A 14,477-nucleotide genomic window follows, 5' to 3' on the forward strand; every position below is an offset into this window, starting at 1 on the left:
GATTGGGAAGCTTTGTGGAGGTGACAATGGCTGGATGCAAAGCTACACTTCCCTCCTGCATTCATCTGGACTCGCTGCTGATGATGTTTTCAGGACGCAGGCCCTCTAGGAAAGGCTGCGCCCCGCACTCATTCTGAATGCCATTGTACGCTTTGTAGGCTGCAGCGTGTGTGTAAGAGAGTGTGTGTGTTTACAGAGAAGCTGTGCTCCCTCCCTTCCCTGTGTATGCGTGTGTGAGTTTTGTGTCACCTTTTTTGCGTCAATTTGGAACACGTGCTTGTCTGTGCAATTTTTTTCTGTCTGCAATTTTTCTCTAGGCAAATTTGTAATGTGTGTGCGTGTGTGTGAAATGTCTGTAAACGTGTATGTGCTGGTAAAGATGTAGCGTTTCTTCTGTAAGAAGAAGTGTGGTCATCTGTAGAAATATCTTTAGAGGCACATTCAGTTCTGTGTTTGCAGACTGATGCAATATTTGTAATCATGACAGACACCCAGTCTGAGCTCCATATGATCAGTTCTTACACCAACACCGACACATTTACCCAATGAACCTCAAACTGGCCTTTTCCAACACACTCCCAGTTTTATACTTAGTACCAGAATGAAGGTGGGTGTCACATCCTGGAATATCTAGAAAATATCCCATCTGCAGTTAAAGTCATCATTTACAATATTTACATGTAAATAAAATAAATGCATGCAACACAAGTGAACCTATATCGAAGCTTATTTCATTATCACTAAGTTCCACTTAGAATGGAATAACTAAAAGGAGATACAGCATATCCAATGTGGTGCAGCAAACATTTAGCACCAAAGATGGAAACAAAAAATGAAACACATCTTGAATTTCTAAAAAACAGGATTGCATTTGTATTTGTGCACACATGAATTGGCTACACACTATGTCCTGTGTGAATTAGGATGCAAAGAGTTACAGTGTTCCACATAAAGACATCAAACGCCCTGTGTCTGACTCCATGCTCTGTAGAACTGTGATATCTTTCTACCACAGTGGGGGAATAAACTTGACAGTCAACTGGCCTGGGATTGGCTATAAAAAATGTTTGGCGCGCTGGTCATCGCCAATTCTCTCTTTTTTTATCACCTGGAAATATCTGCTGCCGTCCAGCGTAACACTCTGCCATTGCAGACTCCTCTGAATTAACTCCTGAACTGTGCTCGGACTGAGACCGAGTCGTAGGGATTTTTCTGTGGCAGAGTTCTCCCTGCTCAGTCTCAGAGACGACGCTGTGCTTTGTCTTGTCTCCTCCTGCCGGAGCAGCCTGCTCTTTCTCACCGTCTTTGAGGATCTGAATCTGCAGCCGTTCCTTGTGTTGTCTATCAACCTGACACTGGTGTCTTTCACTACAACTCTGCATACAAGATCTGATTTTGTAAAGTCAAGAGTGCTGCAACACACACACACACCACCTCAGAAATACGGTGAGACTCCGTAGCCAAGCTGACTTGTTGATGCTTCAAAACCTCTTTGGACAAAACAGACAGAGACATAGCTCTTGACTAAAAATAACTTGACAATATTGTCACTTCACAATAGCAGGCAGCGGCGGCAGCTCCAGCCCGGCTGTGCGGACAGGATGGGATTACCACAGTGTTTTGCTGCGTTGGGGGGACTCATTACTGCCCCTCTCCTCTACAATGGGCTGTTGGCGTTTAGCACCGGCCAAATCACCACTTAACAAAAGCTAATTTCTCACTTGGTTAAACTGGGAAGGATTAGGGGCCCTGTGACGGCGCAATCCATGTTTGGTGAAGAGTGAGGGATGGAGGGATGTTAGGAAAGGATTTAAACCTCAATTACAAGGGACTGAGGGCTTTTGTGTGTCCGTGGCGAAGGTGGGACACCGAGGTTTAGCGACTTCGCTGGAAATGTTTGCTGCCTTGTCGTGTGGGTGTGTATGTATGTATGTGCATGCAGCCGAGGGTGGCATAGCCTGACAAATACATGTTGATCCCCTTGTTTAGGAGGGTTTATGTCTCCCCAGTTTCACATACTAACAGCACTCAGGCTACACACAAGGAGGGACGATTCACAATCAAAGCTTATGACACAACTGCAATTTAAACCCTCCCTGTTTGTGTCATGTCATGGAAACAGCAGATGGTATTACATTGTCTGGCCGCTGTAGCTCCCATCCTATAAAAAACATTTAAAAAACCCTTAAGGACCCTATATTAAGCTTAAACCCCCATAGGATGCAGTACCACCCTATACCCCATTTAAACCCCCTTAAACTACTGTAGCAGGCTTTGCAAAACCCTCAAACTTCTGCATTAAATATAGTGCATGTTGTATTGTGTGTTGAAACCCCTTCCTGACGTTGCAATTAGAGGGGCTTTTGCAACTTCAAAACAAGTGCACCCACTTATTTTATTCTTCACACACCTACTCCCATCACCTTGTGTGTTGTATGTACAAATTGAATGATTATTGCGTCTCGCTCCCCCCTCAATGACAGCAGTTTTTTGAGGTTATTCCAGCACAGCTATTAACACTTTTGCCCTTAGACGTGTTCGGAAGATACTTAATACGTACTAGTCTGTTTCAAGCATACCGCTTAGCATCCCTTTCCATCTCCTTTATCATCCTCAAAACAAAGTCGTAGCACACAATAGAAGCCTTTCCTTCCCCTTGAGATCCTGTAGTATCCCATAGCACTGCTTAAAGCCCTTTACCACCTCTTAAAACCATTTAGCACCACCCCTTCCACCACTGCAGCCCGACCAACTTTTACTGGCTTTTCCCTCTACCCAATATTTAGCAGATGTTGCTGTCTTCAGCGCTCATATTCATCTATTTATTTGGTGCGAGGGACATTCTTGGTGGCGGTGCAGTAAAACCAGAGCAGCGGTCTCTCTCTGTCTTTCACCCAGAACCAGATTTTTTAGCTGCTTTCAGCATCTCTCATCTCCTCGAGACTTTTGAGGGAAGAAGAAGAGCGGGATAAGGAGGGGGTTAGATTTCCCCCCTGAACGCCAAACCTTTTCGTTTGTATCAAAGCTTTGCCTCACCCCCGCTGACACCCCTGAATTATTCACTTAGAGGTAAAGATAAACAAAGCTTGCTAGCTACAGTTGTTCTATTGATTTCTCTGGGCAACATCACAGATAACAAAAAGAGGGCCGGTGGAGAGGAGCTGGGCTGCTGCCATCTCTCTTTTTTTTCATCTGTAAATAAATCAATAACATGCGTAGTTTTCCTCCTGAGAAAGCAACCTGTGTCCTGTTTCCCAGGAAAGCAAATAATGCATTTAAATTATATCTACTTTGTTAGGTAGTTAGAGCATGTGTCTATAGATCGGGGGCCTTGCCATGTGGGAACGGTCTTTTCTACCTGTTGGTTAGGCTACAATTGCCCATCGCTGGGGTAATTTGCCATTCGGAGCGAGGTTGGGGGTAAACAATGCTGGCTGAGGGCCAACAACTGGCAGTATAACCCCTCTGATTAGAAACAGGCAGATCCTCTCTCTTCTTTTTGCTCTCCTTTATGCACTGGGAGAGAGTTTTAAAATAAGCTGCTCATAACCTTTATTTGTTGCATTGCTGAACACACACTGAGGATAGGGTTACAGTAAACATCTTGCTCTCCCGTATCCCTGACCAGGAATGCTCGTGTGCTATGTCAAAGTATCTGCGCACACATTTCTGCTTGTGCACGACACACAGCTAAAATTTTGGCCCATTTAGCGACACTCCTGGCCAACCACAGGATCCCTTAACTGCCCCTTTGGCGCCACTTGAAGGCTTGCAGATAAAAAGCATACCTGGGAGGAAATTGCAGGTTGGCGGGCGCAGTGTTTTTTCTCTCCCCCAGTCTAAGGCTGCTTTATCACCAGAGGGTTCCTCCATTGTTTTTGCTCCCCCTGCCCCACAGCACATTATTATGTCATCAAGATGCTTAGGTACACTGCAGCACTATGCGGCCACCCATGAAGGCATTCACAACAACCGCTGGATCTGAAATGTTTTCTTCCTCTGCCCAGCTGCGATTGGTCAGTGGATAAAGTGTGACCGGCCTGCCAGCGGGCCTCGGCCCCTCGGCGGGCTTCCCGTCACGGCTGCCAGCACAGCACCACCATCTGCCCGGCTGTGGTGAGGATTCTCGCTAGCAAGGGAAATCAGATCAGTGCATCCAGGGTAGCTGGACGAGAGCTTGACTGCAACAGCTACAGATGAAGCAGCCGCACACACAGAAACACTCATACGAGCAGAGCACATGCCTTCACCTAAATGGTCAGTACTTGAGTCGACTGAGCAGTGGAGCAGGCTGGGATCTCAGCTCTAACACTGGCACTAGTCACACTACCGTGTGTGTGTGTGTGTGTGTGTGTGCGTGCCTGCGTGTGTTTGTGACATCTATATTCTGTAAAGAAACAGAAAGAATGAGAGATCTAGAGTAGCATGCTGGCACCATATTTAGACCACCTACTCTCTCTCTATATAATGCAGCTATTATTGTCTTTCCCTCTCTCTCCGTCACACACAAACACAAACCTCAAATAGATCTCCAACAAATAGTCCAGGCCACTAAGGAGCCCCAGGAACTAAACTCAGGAACTAAAAGTCCTTCAGTACATTTGATTATGGATTTTAAGGGACTTCACTTAACATGCAATTTTGGCACACAACAAGGCAACAACAGCATTGTTGTGCTTTTTGTATGTCTGAATTAAAGTTATGTGCAGTCATTGAAAACACCAGAAAGGCAAGATGCAGGTCTCGATGCTGCAGAGTCATTTCTGTTTATTTTTCCTGCTTTGGTAGCCTACAGTAGGCTAAATAGCCTCATTAAATCATTTAGCAAGAGTAAGCCTGGGGTTCAGTTTTGTTTCTTTTGTAGTTTTTCTCTCGTTACCTTACTCCTGTTTAGATTATTCATCATCTAGAAAAGCATTCACCCATTAGAATAAGAGCTTTGACATAACCACAAAACGATGCTAATAAAACTTTAAGGGAGCTCTGATTCCAATGTTCGGGTACTTGTTTAACATATTTTTGGTCATGAACTAGGGCCTAGGAACTAAAACTGGGTCTAGGTTCCTTGGGTTGAAATACAGTCAAAGTTCCTCATTTCCTAAAAAAGGTTCTTACAGTGATAGATGGCTGTGAGACGTGAACTCTACAGACCAGTCAAGCCAGAATACTCTGTTGTGATCTTATTTCTAAGGTATGAGTTTAAAGCATTCTTTTCCCGACTCTCACTCATCATCTGTCTTTCCCCAACTTTCTGATCCCATCTTTGTTGTGTTTGGCTGCTGTGTGATCGCTGAGCTATTGCTGAGGCTCTATCATGCTCTCAGGAAAAGGTCCTGGTGTCACACAGTATGTCATACAGTAGGAAGCTGCAGCATGCTCTGACTTATCTTAACTCGTGCTGCAGCATTGGCCCACATCGCATCATGTCGCAGCATGTCAGAGATTGTGGCTGCACATCGTAGTATGTCGCAGGATGTGGCTGCATGTTGCCGTGTGTTACACTGTAATCTGTATCTGTGATCTTCCTCAGAGTTCCGTACGGGTGATATATGAGATGTTTTACTTACTGACTGAGTTTTTGTCTGACTTACTGGTTTACTGATTATGTGACAATGGAGCAGCTGGTGAAAACAAACCAGTGTAGTTCTCCTTTAAGAGATGGGGCAGCCATACTAGACTATGCTTCAGATTGTGTGTGTGTGTGTGTGTGTGTGTGTGTGTGTGTGTGCGTGTGTGTGTGTGTGTGTGTGTGTGTGTGTGTGATGGTATGAGGCTCGGCAAATGAAAACAGATTGGAGTGGTTATGGGAGCAGGCCTGCTTCCAGTTAGTGTGGAGACAGCGAGAGTACCAAGGAGCTCCTTTCCTTTCCTCTCTTCCCTCCTCTCTTCTTCTCTCTAAGAAAAAAAAGTTGATGCTTTCATATTTTGCCCAGAATATTCCATCCACCAATCATGCCTGAGAATTAACAGTGGCAATAGGAAAATAAACTTTACAAAAGTTCATATAAATACTGTATGTAACTGAAAACAATAGACTCCAAAAATGGAAACCTGGAAAAAATATGGATGTGGTTTGGCTGTAGGTCATTTTAGTAATTGAGGTTATTGTGATAGATGCAGGTCCAAAACACTATAGCCAACAAGCTACTGTACTTTCATCCAGTGTCAGCAGTAACATGCATGCAGCTGTTGACTGCTGTTAGCTCTCACCACATCATGTCAGCTCTTCTACAAGTCCCATTTGTTGACAGTTGTATAGCAGACCAGTTAGACTGTCTGACTGACAAGAAAAAGAAAACGCCTGGTTAATCTTACTGTCTAAAGAGCTTTAGCAACAATCCTGCTCCTGCACCGTACTCAACAGTATAGACTGAAACAGGTCATTACAGTAATGTTGGTGTTTGCTGCAGGCAGTGTACTGTACGGCTAATACAAAGGAAGGATCTCCAGTCAGTGATCATAACTGTGGCAATGTCTACTAATACAAACACAAATACACTTTCACCGAAGTGATACATAAAGTTACTGTGAGGAACTGGTTATGAAACAGTCTCATTGTACTTCCGATGCCTCTCTATGACCTACATCAGTAAACGAGACCATCAGCGAGAAGATTTCTATATAGTTATTCTTAACGCTTGTCATCGGGGTGACCGGGTCATATTCCGCGTGAAATCAGACAAAATCATGCAGGTCAACCAGACGTTCATTCAGCTCGGACTCCAGCGGAGCCTCCGACAGCGACCAGCCCTCCGCGGACAGACTCACATCCGGCTTCGCTGCTGCCTTCCACCTGCAGTCGGAGCTCCGGTGGGAGGTGGAGAGCTCTGCGCCCGGCAGTAGTGGCTCCTCCTGCCAGGAGCAGAGCTTCGCTTCACTGCTCCACCAATCCCCGCTGGGAGAAAACACCGTATCGCTGGGCCCGCTCGAGGCACGGGAGAACCAGAACCAGGACTGCACAAGGCAGAGGATCAGACCCTGCTGCAGTAAAATGAGAGGTTTTCTAAAGGGAGTCTGGTGCTCGGAATCACTACACTTGTCGTAAACACAAAAGTAAAGTTCCTCGTAGTAGCTTTAAGTCCTGAAGGATAATCAGCTTTAACTACCACACTGGTAGGTCTTCTCATCACCGTTTTTTATATTTCTTAATTTATTATTTTTTATTAATAATATATTAGATTTATTTAAATAACTGAGCAAACTCTGTCTGTTACTAAATGGACCTAGTTGTGGATATTGTTTTCTTTCTTATCATATTTAAAATTAGCATGCATGGTATTGAAATTTACTAAATATAAAATTGAACAGTTAAATGAATAAATAAAATGTTAAAATAATTACAACATTTTTACAGACTTGATTGGACTCCTGACCTGAACATTTCTGAAAACATGGTTATGGCTATGAGGATAATAGCAGCTCTTTTTGTAGATTGGGCCATTCTTATTATTGGTAGTAATAACACTATACTTGAAACATGAAAAGGAATTACTGATATCTGGGAATGCGGCAACATTACTACAAAGTCAGACAGGGCTAGAAACACAAGTCAAATGACGGGATGGGTTTTAAACAAACTTAGAAATGAAGACACATGGTAAAAATATAACCCACACTGTCTGACTTTGACCTACTGGACTTGCCATAGTTGTGCGCAGTTTACTTACTTTTATTACTTTTATTTTGATACTTTACTTCCAAATAATTTGGTTTGGATAACCTGGAGATAGTGTTGGCTTGTTCACCACCTTACTATTCATGGTTCCTGTCAGATTAGACTTTATCATAGTGATCTCAACAGTTAACTTGCTGAGCACAGTGTTATCATAACTGATCAAATGAAGGCATAAACTATGAAAATAAGACTCAAACTCTAGAATATAAGTATCAAAGGAGTATGATCCAACGAGTGTAGCTTTAGGTGGCTTCCCCTGTCCCGGCCTGCAGGTATATAGTTGTGCTGTGGCTCTGCTGCCTTTCCAGAGCTCTCCAGTCCTCCAGGCCTTATAAGGGCCTCCAGCACAGACCTGTCCCCTCATCCCTCCATCCATGCCCTCCTCTAACCTCCATCTGGTCTGGATCTGCTCTCGTCCTCGACCTGCCCCCCCTCCAATCCCCTCTCCCTCCCCGCTCCTACTTCTCGCTGCCATTTCTGTATAAACAAGTGGAGTCTGACCATAACACTCAGAGCCCCGGCTACACTCCTTCATTTTCACCCCCCTCTCCCCTCCCTGCTTCACCTCTTTTTCCACCTCACTTTCTTTCTACTCCACGGGTGGAGTTAGTCAACTCCAATATGTCTTCTTTTATTCTGTCGTTTTATAGAGAGGAAGAAGATATTTAAATAGCCGCTAAAGGTTACATTTACAAGAAAAAGATCTCTGCTTTGCTCTGAAAGTTGAAAAAGGTGAAGCTGATCAGAGGGCATAATGTTCAATTCATAAACCTGGGATTACACTCAACTCTGTCTGGTTCGTTGGTGGAGCGAGAGAGAGAGAGAGAGAGAGAGAGAGAGAGAGAGAGAGAGAGAGAGAGAGAGAGAGAGAGAGAGAGAGAGAGAGACATCTTTTCTTCTTGACGCTGGTGTCAGGCAGTGCTGTAATATGTCTTATTCAGACAGGAGGGGCACTGCTACATCATAGTCTGGGACTGGGATGGCGCTCTGGCATGTATGTGTGTGTGTGGTGTGTTCCAGGAGACTCCCACTTGGCAGTGTGCAATTTGGACGAGCTTTATATAAGTGGAGGCAAGGAGGGAGAGGATTTGGATGGGACAAGCGACAGGGAGACATAGAGGAGAGAGAGAGAGAGAGAGAGAGAGAGAGAGAGAGAGAGGGATCCAAAAATGTGTTGGAGCGCTGTCCCGGTCAAATCAGGCTCATGGCAGAGTTTCTCTATTGTGGCTACAGAGACCAAGCCAACTCTTCACCTGACAACATGTCAATGACTAAACCTCAAAAGACAAAAACACTTTGAGCGTCCACAGAGGAGCCGTCCACGCAGGATAGTACTGTAAACACTGAAGATGTGCCTCAGTACGCCCAATAAGAGACTGATCATCTACTACATTCTGCTGTTTAAAGAAATGACAATCAGGTTGTTTTCATATATGCGACCTTCATGAAGTGTTATTAGTACTGGTTTCTTTCTTTAAAGGAGTCATGTGACTTCCCACTATTACATTTAATTAGATAATCCAAAATGATTATTTTAGAACCTGCTATTGTTAGGGTTACAATCATTACATGATTTCAAATATATTTTTGTTAAAATGTAGGATTTCTAAATCACTTCAGACCATTTCTTGTTTTTTTTTCCTTTCACATTTTTTCCAAATATTAAGAATATAAAGGAACATTATACATTCTTGTCCATAAACACTTTATGTACACTATATGCGGACACGCACAATTTTGAAAATGGGCGTAGTTCCCCTTTAATATCTTCATTTAATTGCCACTAACCTCAGCTTGTAGTAAGCATTGTAGCCTCTTGCCTGGGGCTGTGTATTGGCAAGAATCTGGAGATACGATACATATCATATACAGGGATTACGATTCAATATGTTACGATATACTGCAATACTGAAAGCAAGGTGATATATTGAGATTTTTAAATCTAATTTTAGAAAAACTGTCAAGAACACACCACCACATGCATAAAATCTGAGTACGTTTCCTTTTTTTCTGCCATCAGAACAGTAGGATCTGCATTTGCATTGATCCCAGTCCCTGTAACATCCAACATCATAGCTCTACTCTGAGAGGACACACACACTGAGAGGAGCATCTCTCTGCCGATGACAGAAAGTATTGACTGAGTTCATCTTTGCATGTAAACTATTAATTACAAATCAATACAGTGTTTTTGAGAATCAATACAGTATCACAAAACACAATATCACAATATTAAATTTTTTTCGATATTTTCTCACACCCCTACTCTCACCTTTTGGTTGAACAACTCGATACTTTGGATACACCTTGTCAGCTCTAAATTTGAACACACACACACATACACACACACACACACACACCTTGGCTTCCCTGTCTCATCATCGACACACACAGTGATATGTACCAGGTGCATCCTGCGAGGTGTGTGCGTCCAGGATTAGGGAGGCCACTGGCTCCAGGGGGGTGTGTTTGGGGGAGGACGATGCCCCTACAGAGTCCTTCTTGCTACCACACCCCTCACATATATGCATACATGTCATGTACGCATACAGTTACACACACACACACACACACACACACACACACACACACACGCACGCACACACACTCCCCAGGTGCAGTGGTGCAGGCCAGTGTGTGGGATTAGCTAGTATGCTCTGGCACTCTCTTCTGGTAATCCCTCTAATTTGTGAACAGGGCACACACACACACACACACACATACACACACACACACACACACACTCACTGCGGCAGTTTGTTTTGGATTGCATCTCAACTCCTAATTTTCACTACAGCACTAAGGACTACTTGTTTCTTGTCATGTCGTGTGAGACCAAGTTCCTCTTCTTCTTCCTCCTGCTGCTGCTGCTCCACTCCCCTGATGAGCTAAATGCATTCTAATTTGGCTATGATCAGTTAAGCCTTCTTTTAAAATTCACAACATAAGAATGCCAAAACCCCTTCCCTCTCTCCCTGCCTCCCTCTCTTTCTTGCCTTGCCTTGACTGTCAGGGCTTGTATACACATACATACACACACACACACACACACACACACACACACAAGCACACGTTCCACAGTGATAATCCTTTGTTGGTTTGGTAACATGCAGAGAAGATGTGGTAATGCTGAAGTTCAACTCGTGCTGGGATGAAAGAAGGTTCACTCTGAAAGAGACAGAGTAAAGGACAGAGAGTTACGCAGAGAAGGGGAATACAAATAAATGCAGCTCATGTTGATTCTTTCGATGCTACCTGTTAACCTTTTGATCTGAGTTAGTCCTGGTGAGATCAACCGGCTCTGCTGGATACCAACGCTCGCTTGGCTTCCACCCAACTGTCAAATCAGTGTCATGATAACTTTTGAGGCGTAAAATGTGAGTTAAGCAGGTGTTCATCAGCTGTGCCCAAATAAAGACGTTCCTGGGAAAAGAATGTTCCTGCCACCAACAGCAGGGATTGTACCCATGATAGAATGTTGTAGGCTTGTTGCAGAGCCTACATCGGAACTGAAGCCCACATCTACTTTTTTGAAGCGGTTCAAGTAGGTCAAAATGGCGCCAAGCGTGCATCAGATCGACGCAACGCTACAACTTCTCGCAAGATTTACAGATACGTCAGTCTCTATTGTTTGAGTAGGGATAAACCACCCCTCTTTCAAACAGAAAATCACTAACATGAACATAATGTCAGACTGAATAATGAAGTGAAAAAGAAAATGCAATTAAAGAGTCAAAGTCCAAACATCACCCCCGGGCTAGCTGCTGTTTTGCTAACTTGTGTTGCCCAGATAAAAACTATCTCTACTTTAAATGGACATAACATTTCTCAAAGTCAAATATTGAATTTTCCATTCAGCTTTTCACTTTTCTTCTTACTGAAAAAGTAAACTGTTAAACAGTTGAATACTGTTGAGCTGTGATCTCTGGTGTCTTATGTCACTGTTTTCTGACCGCTAACGTCTGGATTAGCCAAAGCTACTGGGCTAGCGTACTCTGTTGAGCTGCTGACTTTCAACCTGCGTAGGACTCGTGGTTGTCGGAGATGGCCACAAACAACAGAAATATTCAAAGACATTAGAGTGTTTTTTTTAATTTACCATCTTGACATTATGTCACAAATGATGTTATAGAGTTGAAATGTGAGTAATATACATTGTTACAAATGTAAATGTGATTATAAATGAAGTTTTCTTCTCTCTGGAACAGAGGAGTTCTGGGATCACTTTGGCCGTCTGTTCAGTGTGAGTATCAGGGAGATTTCTACTGAAAAGAATACAAAAAACACTTTTCAGCTTTCGTGTAAAGAGCATATGTCTTTTCATTCTTCCAGATTCCTTATTAAAAAAGAAAAAAACAAACAATCTACTTTAAATGGGCATAACATTTTTCAAAAACAAATATTGAATTTTCCATTCAGCTTTTCACTTTTGACACATCATAATTCACAAAAAGAAAAGAAAAAAAAACCTTGGATGGGAACCCAGCTCATGGCATGTAAGCTGACAGTAACAGCCTGTATAGCAGCAAGAGTTTGGGGTTTGCCTCTTGGTCTTTAGCCAACAGCATCTGTGGCGAGCTGAGCTCAGAGATGACTCAGTTTCCCCAGAAGGAGTTTTTATTCTGGCCAACCGAAGCTTTGGGAGCTGTGAAGTAGCTGTAGTGAATCAGTGACTCAGATGCAGCAGATAAAGCCCATACTTGAGATTCTCATTTCCGTACAGTTAGGGCACGATTTAATTAAAGTTGCTGCTGTGTGGTCCTGTAGTGATTTTAGTCGCAAGCTATTAAAGCCAATTTAAAAAGCCTGTTGGATGACGTTAAAACCCTGCTCTCAAACCACTTCATTCAAAACTAACAGATTGCTTAAAGAATACTGGGAACTCGGCGCCAAATGAGCTCAACTTTTTGAAATTATCTCATTAGGAGGAGACACACGCACAGACTAAACACTTCGTAACTCTCCACAAGCAAAAAAAAGAAAAACATTCTCCTAGTTCTTATTGTAGCATGGATGTATGCACAGTGTATAGCCTACATACTGTATGTGAGACAGTGTACTGTGTCTGCAGAGATGGAAACACACACGCACTTCTTATTTGCATGTATTTGTTGCCATGCTATGGTGATAAACAAGACATTAGCCATGCAAGATGAGGATTTGTGCTTTAGTGCATGTGTTTATGTGTATGTGTCTGGATGGGGGGCACCTTTAAATCATACACATGTTAATGACACCGCTGGTTTAATAAGGCAAAAAACAACAACAAAAAAACATGTCAGGAAACTTTTTACAAGTGGACGAAAGAGCAAGAGAGGAACACACACACACACACACACACACACACACACACACACACACAGAGAGAGAGAGAGAGAGCCACTGTACCCTTGGCTCATGTCAGCTTTGTTCTGTATGTAAATGCCTCGGTGCTGACATTGCTCCCCTTACATCAAGACCTGCTCTGCTGCTACACTTCCTGTATGCAAACCAGCTCAGGTCTCTAATCCACGTTTGATTGGACGGAGGGAGCGCGGGGGGGGGGCTACTGTACAATACGGTGTCCTTAAGCCTCCTTGATTGAGAGATCAAGGTGAAGGGACAGGAGAGGAGAGTACTGTACTACACTAACCAGAGGGATGAAATGATGGAGACAGATGGATGAATGAGAGAAAGAAAAGGAAACCTAGTTGAATCAGGACTAGAATTGCGGTCATTATATTTGAATCACATTACTGGGGGGAAAAAAAAACACAATAATGGTTTGTAATGATCAGTTTTATATGTGGCTATAGTTGTCTAAATTGTATTTGTTAACAGTGATAGAGACACTATACTGTATACTGTATATATAGTATATGGAAGCTAGGCTAATTAAATCCTACACATACACAGACATGTTCAGAAACTCAGAATACTTACAATAGAAGCCATTCATAAAAAAGACAGGATATTAGTTCAGCTAAGCAGCTGTTAATAGTTACTTAACTTTCTCTGTAATGTTTTGTTGTCAAGGACTGCATTTATTTAGCACTTTTCTCGACCTAGCGACTACTCAAAGCACTTTCCAACACAAGCCAGCATTCACCCATTCACACACTCATTCACACACCCATTCACACACCCATTCACACACTCATTCACACACCCATTCACACACCCATTCACACGCTGGAGACTGAGGCCGCTGTACAAGGTGCCACCTGCTCATCAGGAACGATAAACACTCAGACACACACTCAAATTGGGGTTCAGTATCTTGCCCAAGGACATTGAACCACCGACCTTCTGATTGGTGGACTACTGCTCTAGCTACATTGAGGGTGGTTGTGCACCATAGGGCTGATGGGTAATAATTTAATGTTATCATTTATTGGCTTACAGCGAAATCATATCCTGGTGACATGATCTTAATATGATATATTAATATGATTATTGTTGCGCACATTTTTATTGTCTTAACATTTTGAAAACCTACCAAATAGTTGCTTTACACATGAAGAGTTTTGTCTTGTGCATATCCGGTTTAACCTGCTATGGGGCCCTATCATCCCCCATGTCTTCTCGTCTTTGTGTACAGTTTTTCTGATAGAATACTACCTGGCCCAAATTTGCTGTGTGATAATTTGATCCAACACATTATTTTAGTAATATGCATTATATAGGCACAAAATTAAACAATAAAGGTCTTTACACAGAGACAGGTAATAGAGCAGGACCACCTTGACCCTCATCCTCATCCTCATCCATCAACATACACAGAATACCAACAATAAACTACTTTAGAAAGAACCACACGAGG

At 43.0% G+C, this 14,477-nt stretch overlaps 1 protein-coding gene across 2 annotated transcripts in view; it reads left to right on the plus strand.

Annotated features, from left to right (window-relative positions):
• The window catches only part of bcl11ba (BAF chromatin remodeling complex subunit BCL11B a), a 47,759-nt gene that overhangs the window by 22,378 nt on the left and 10,904 nt on the right, over positions 1 to 14,477 (plus strand). Inside the window, exon 1 of one of the 2 annotated variants that reach the window (XM_037746567.1) lies at positions 11,218 to 11,918. The exons of the other annotated variant lie outside the window; for it this stretch is intronic. Coding sequence (XP_037602495.1) covers positions 11,858 to 11,918 — 61 coding nt within the window. The 5' untranslated portion in view covers positions 11,218 to 11,857. Of the gene's footprint in view, positions 1 to 11,217; positions 11,919 to 14,477 lie in introns of those variants that run through there. 2 annotated transcript variants of the gene reach the window in all.

Source organism: Sebastes umbrosus, chromosome 16, assembly GCF_015220745.1.
Source record: "Sebastes umbrosus isolate fSebUmb1 chromosome 16, fSebUmb1.pri, whole genome shotgun sequence".
Lineage (NCBI taxonomy): Eukaryota > Metazoa > Chordata > Actinopteri > Perciformes > Sebastidae > Sebastes > Sebastes umbrosus.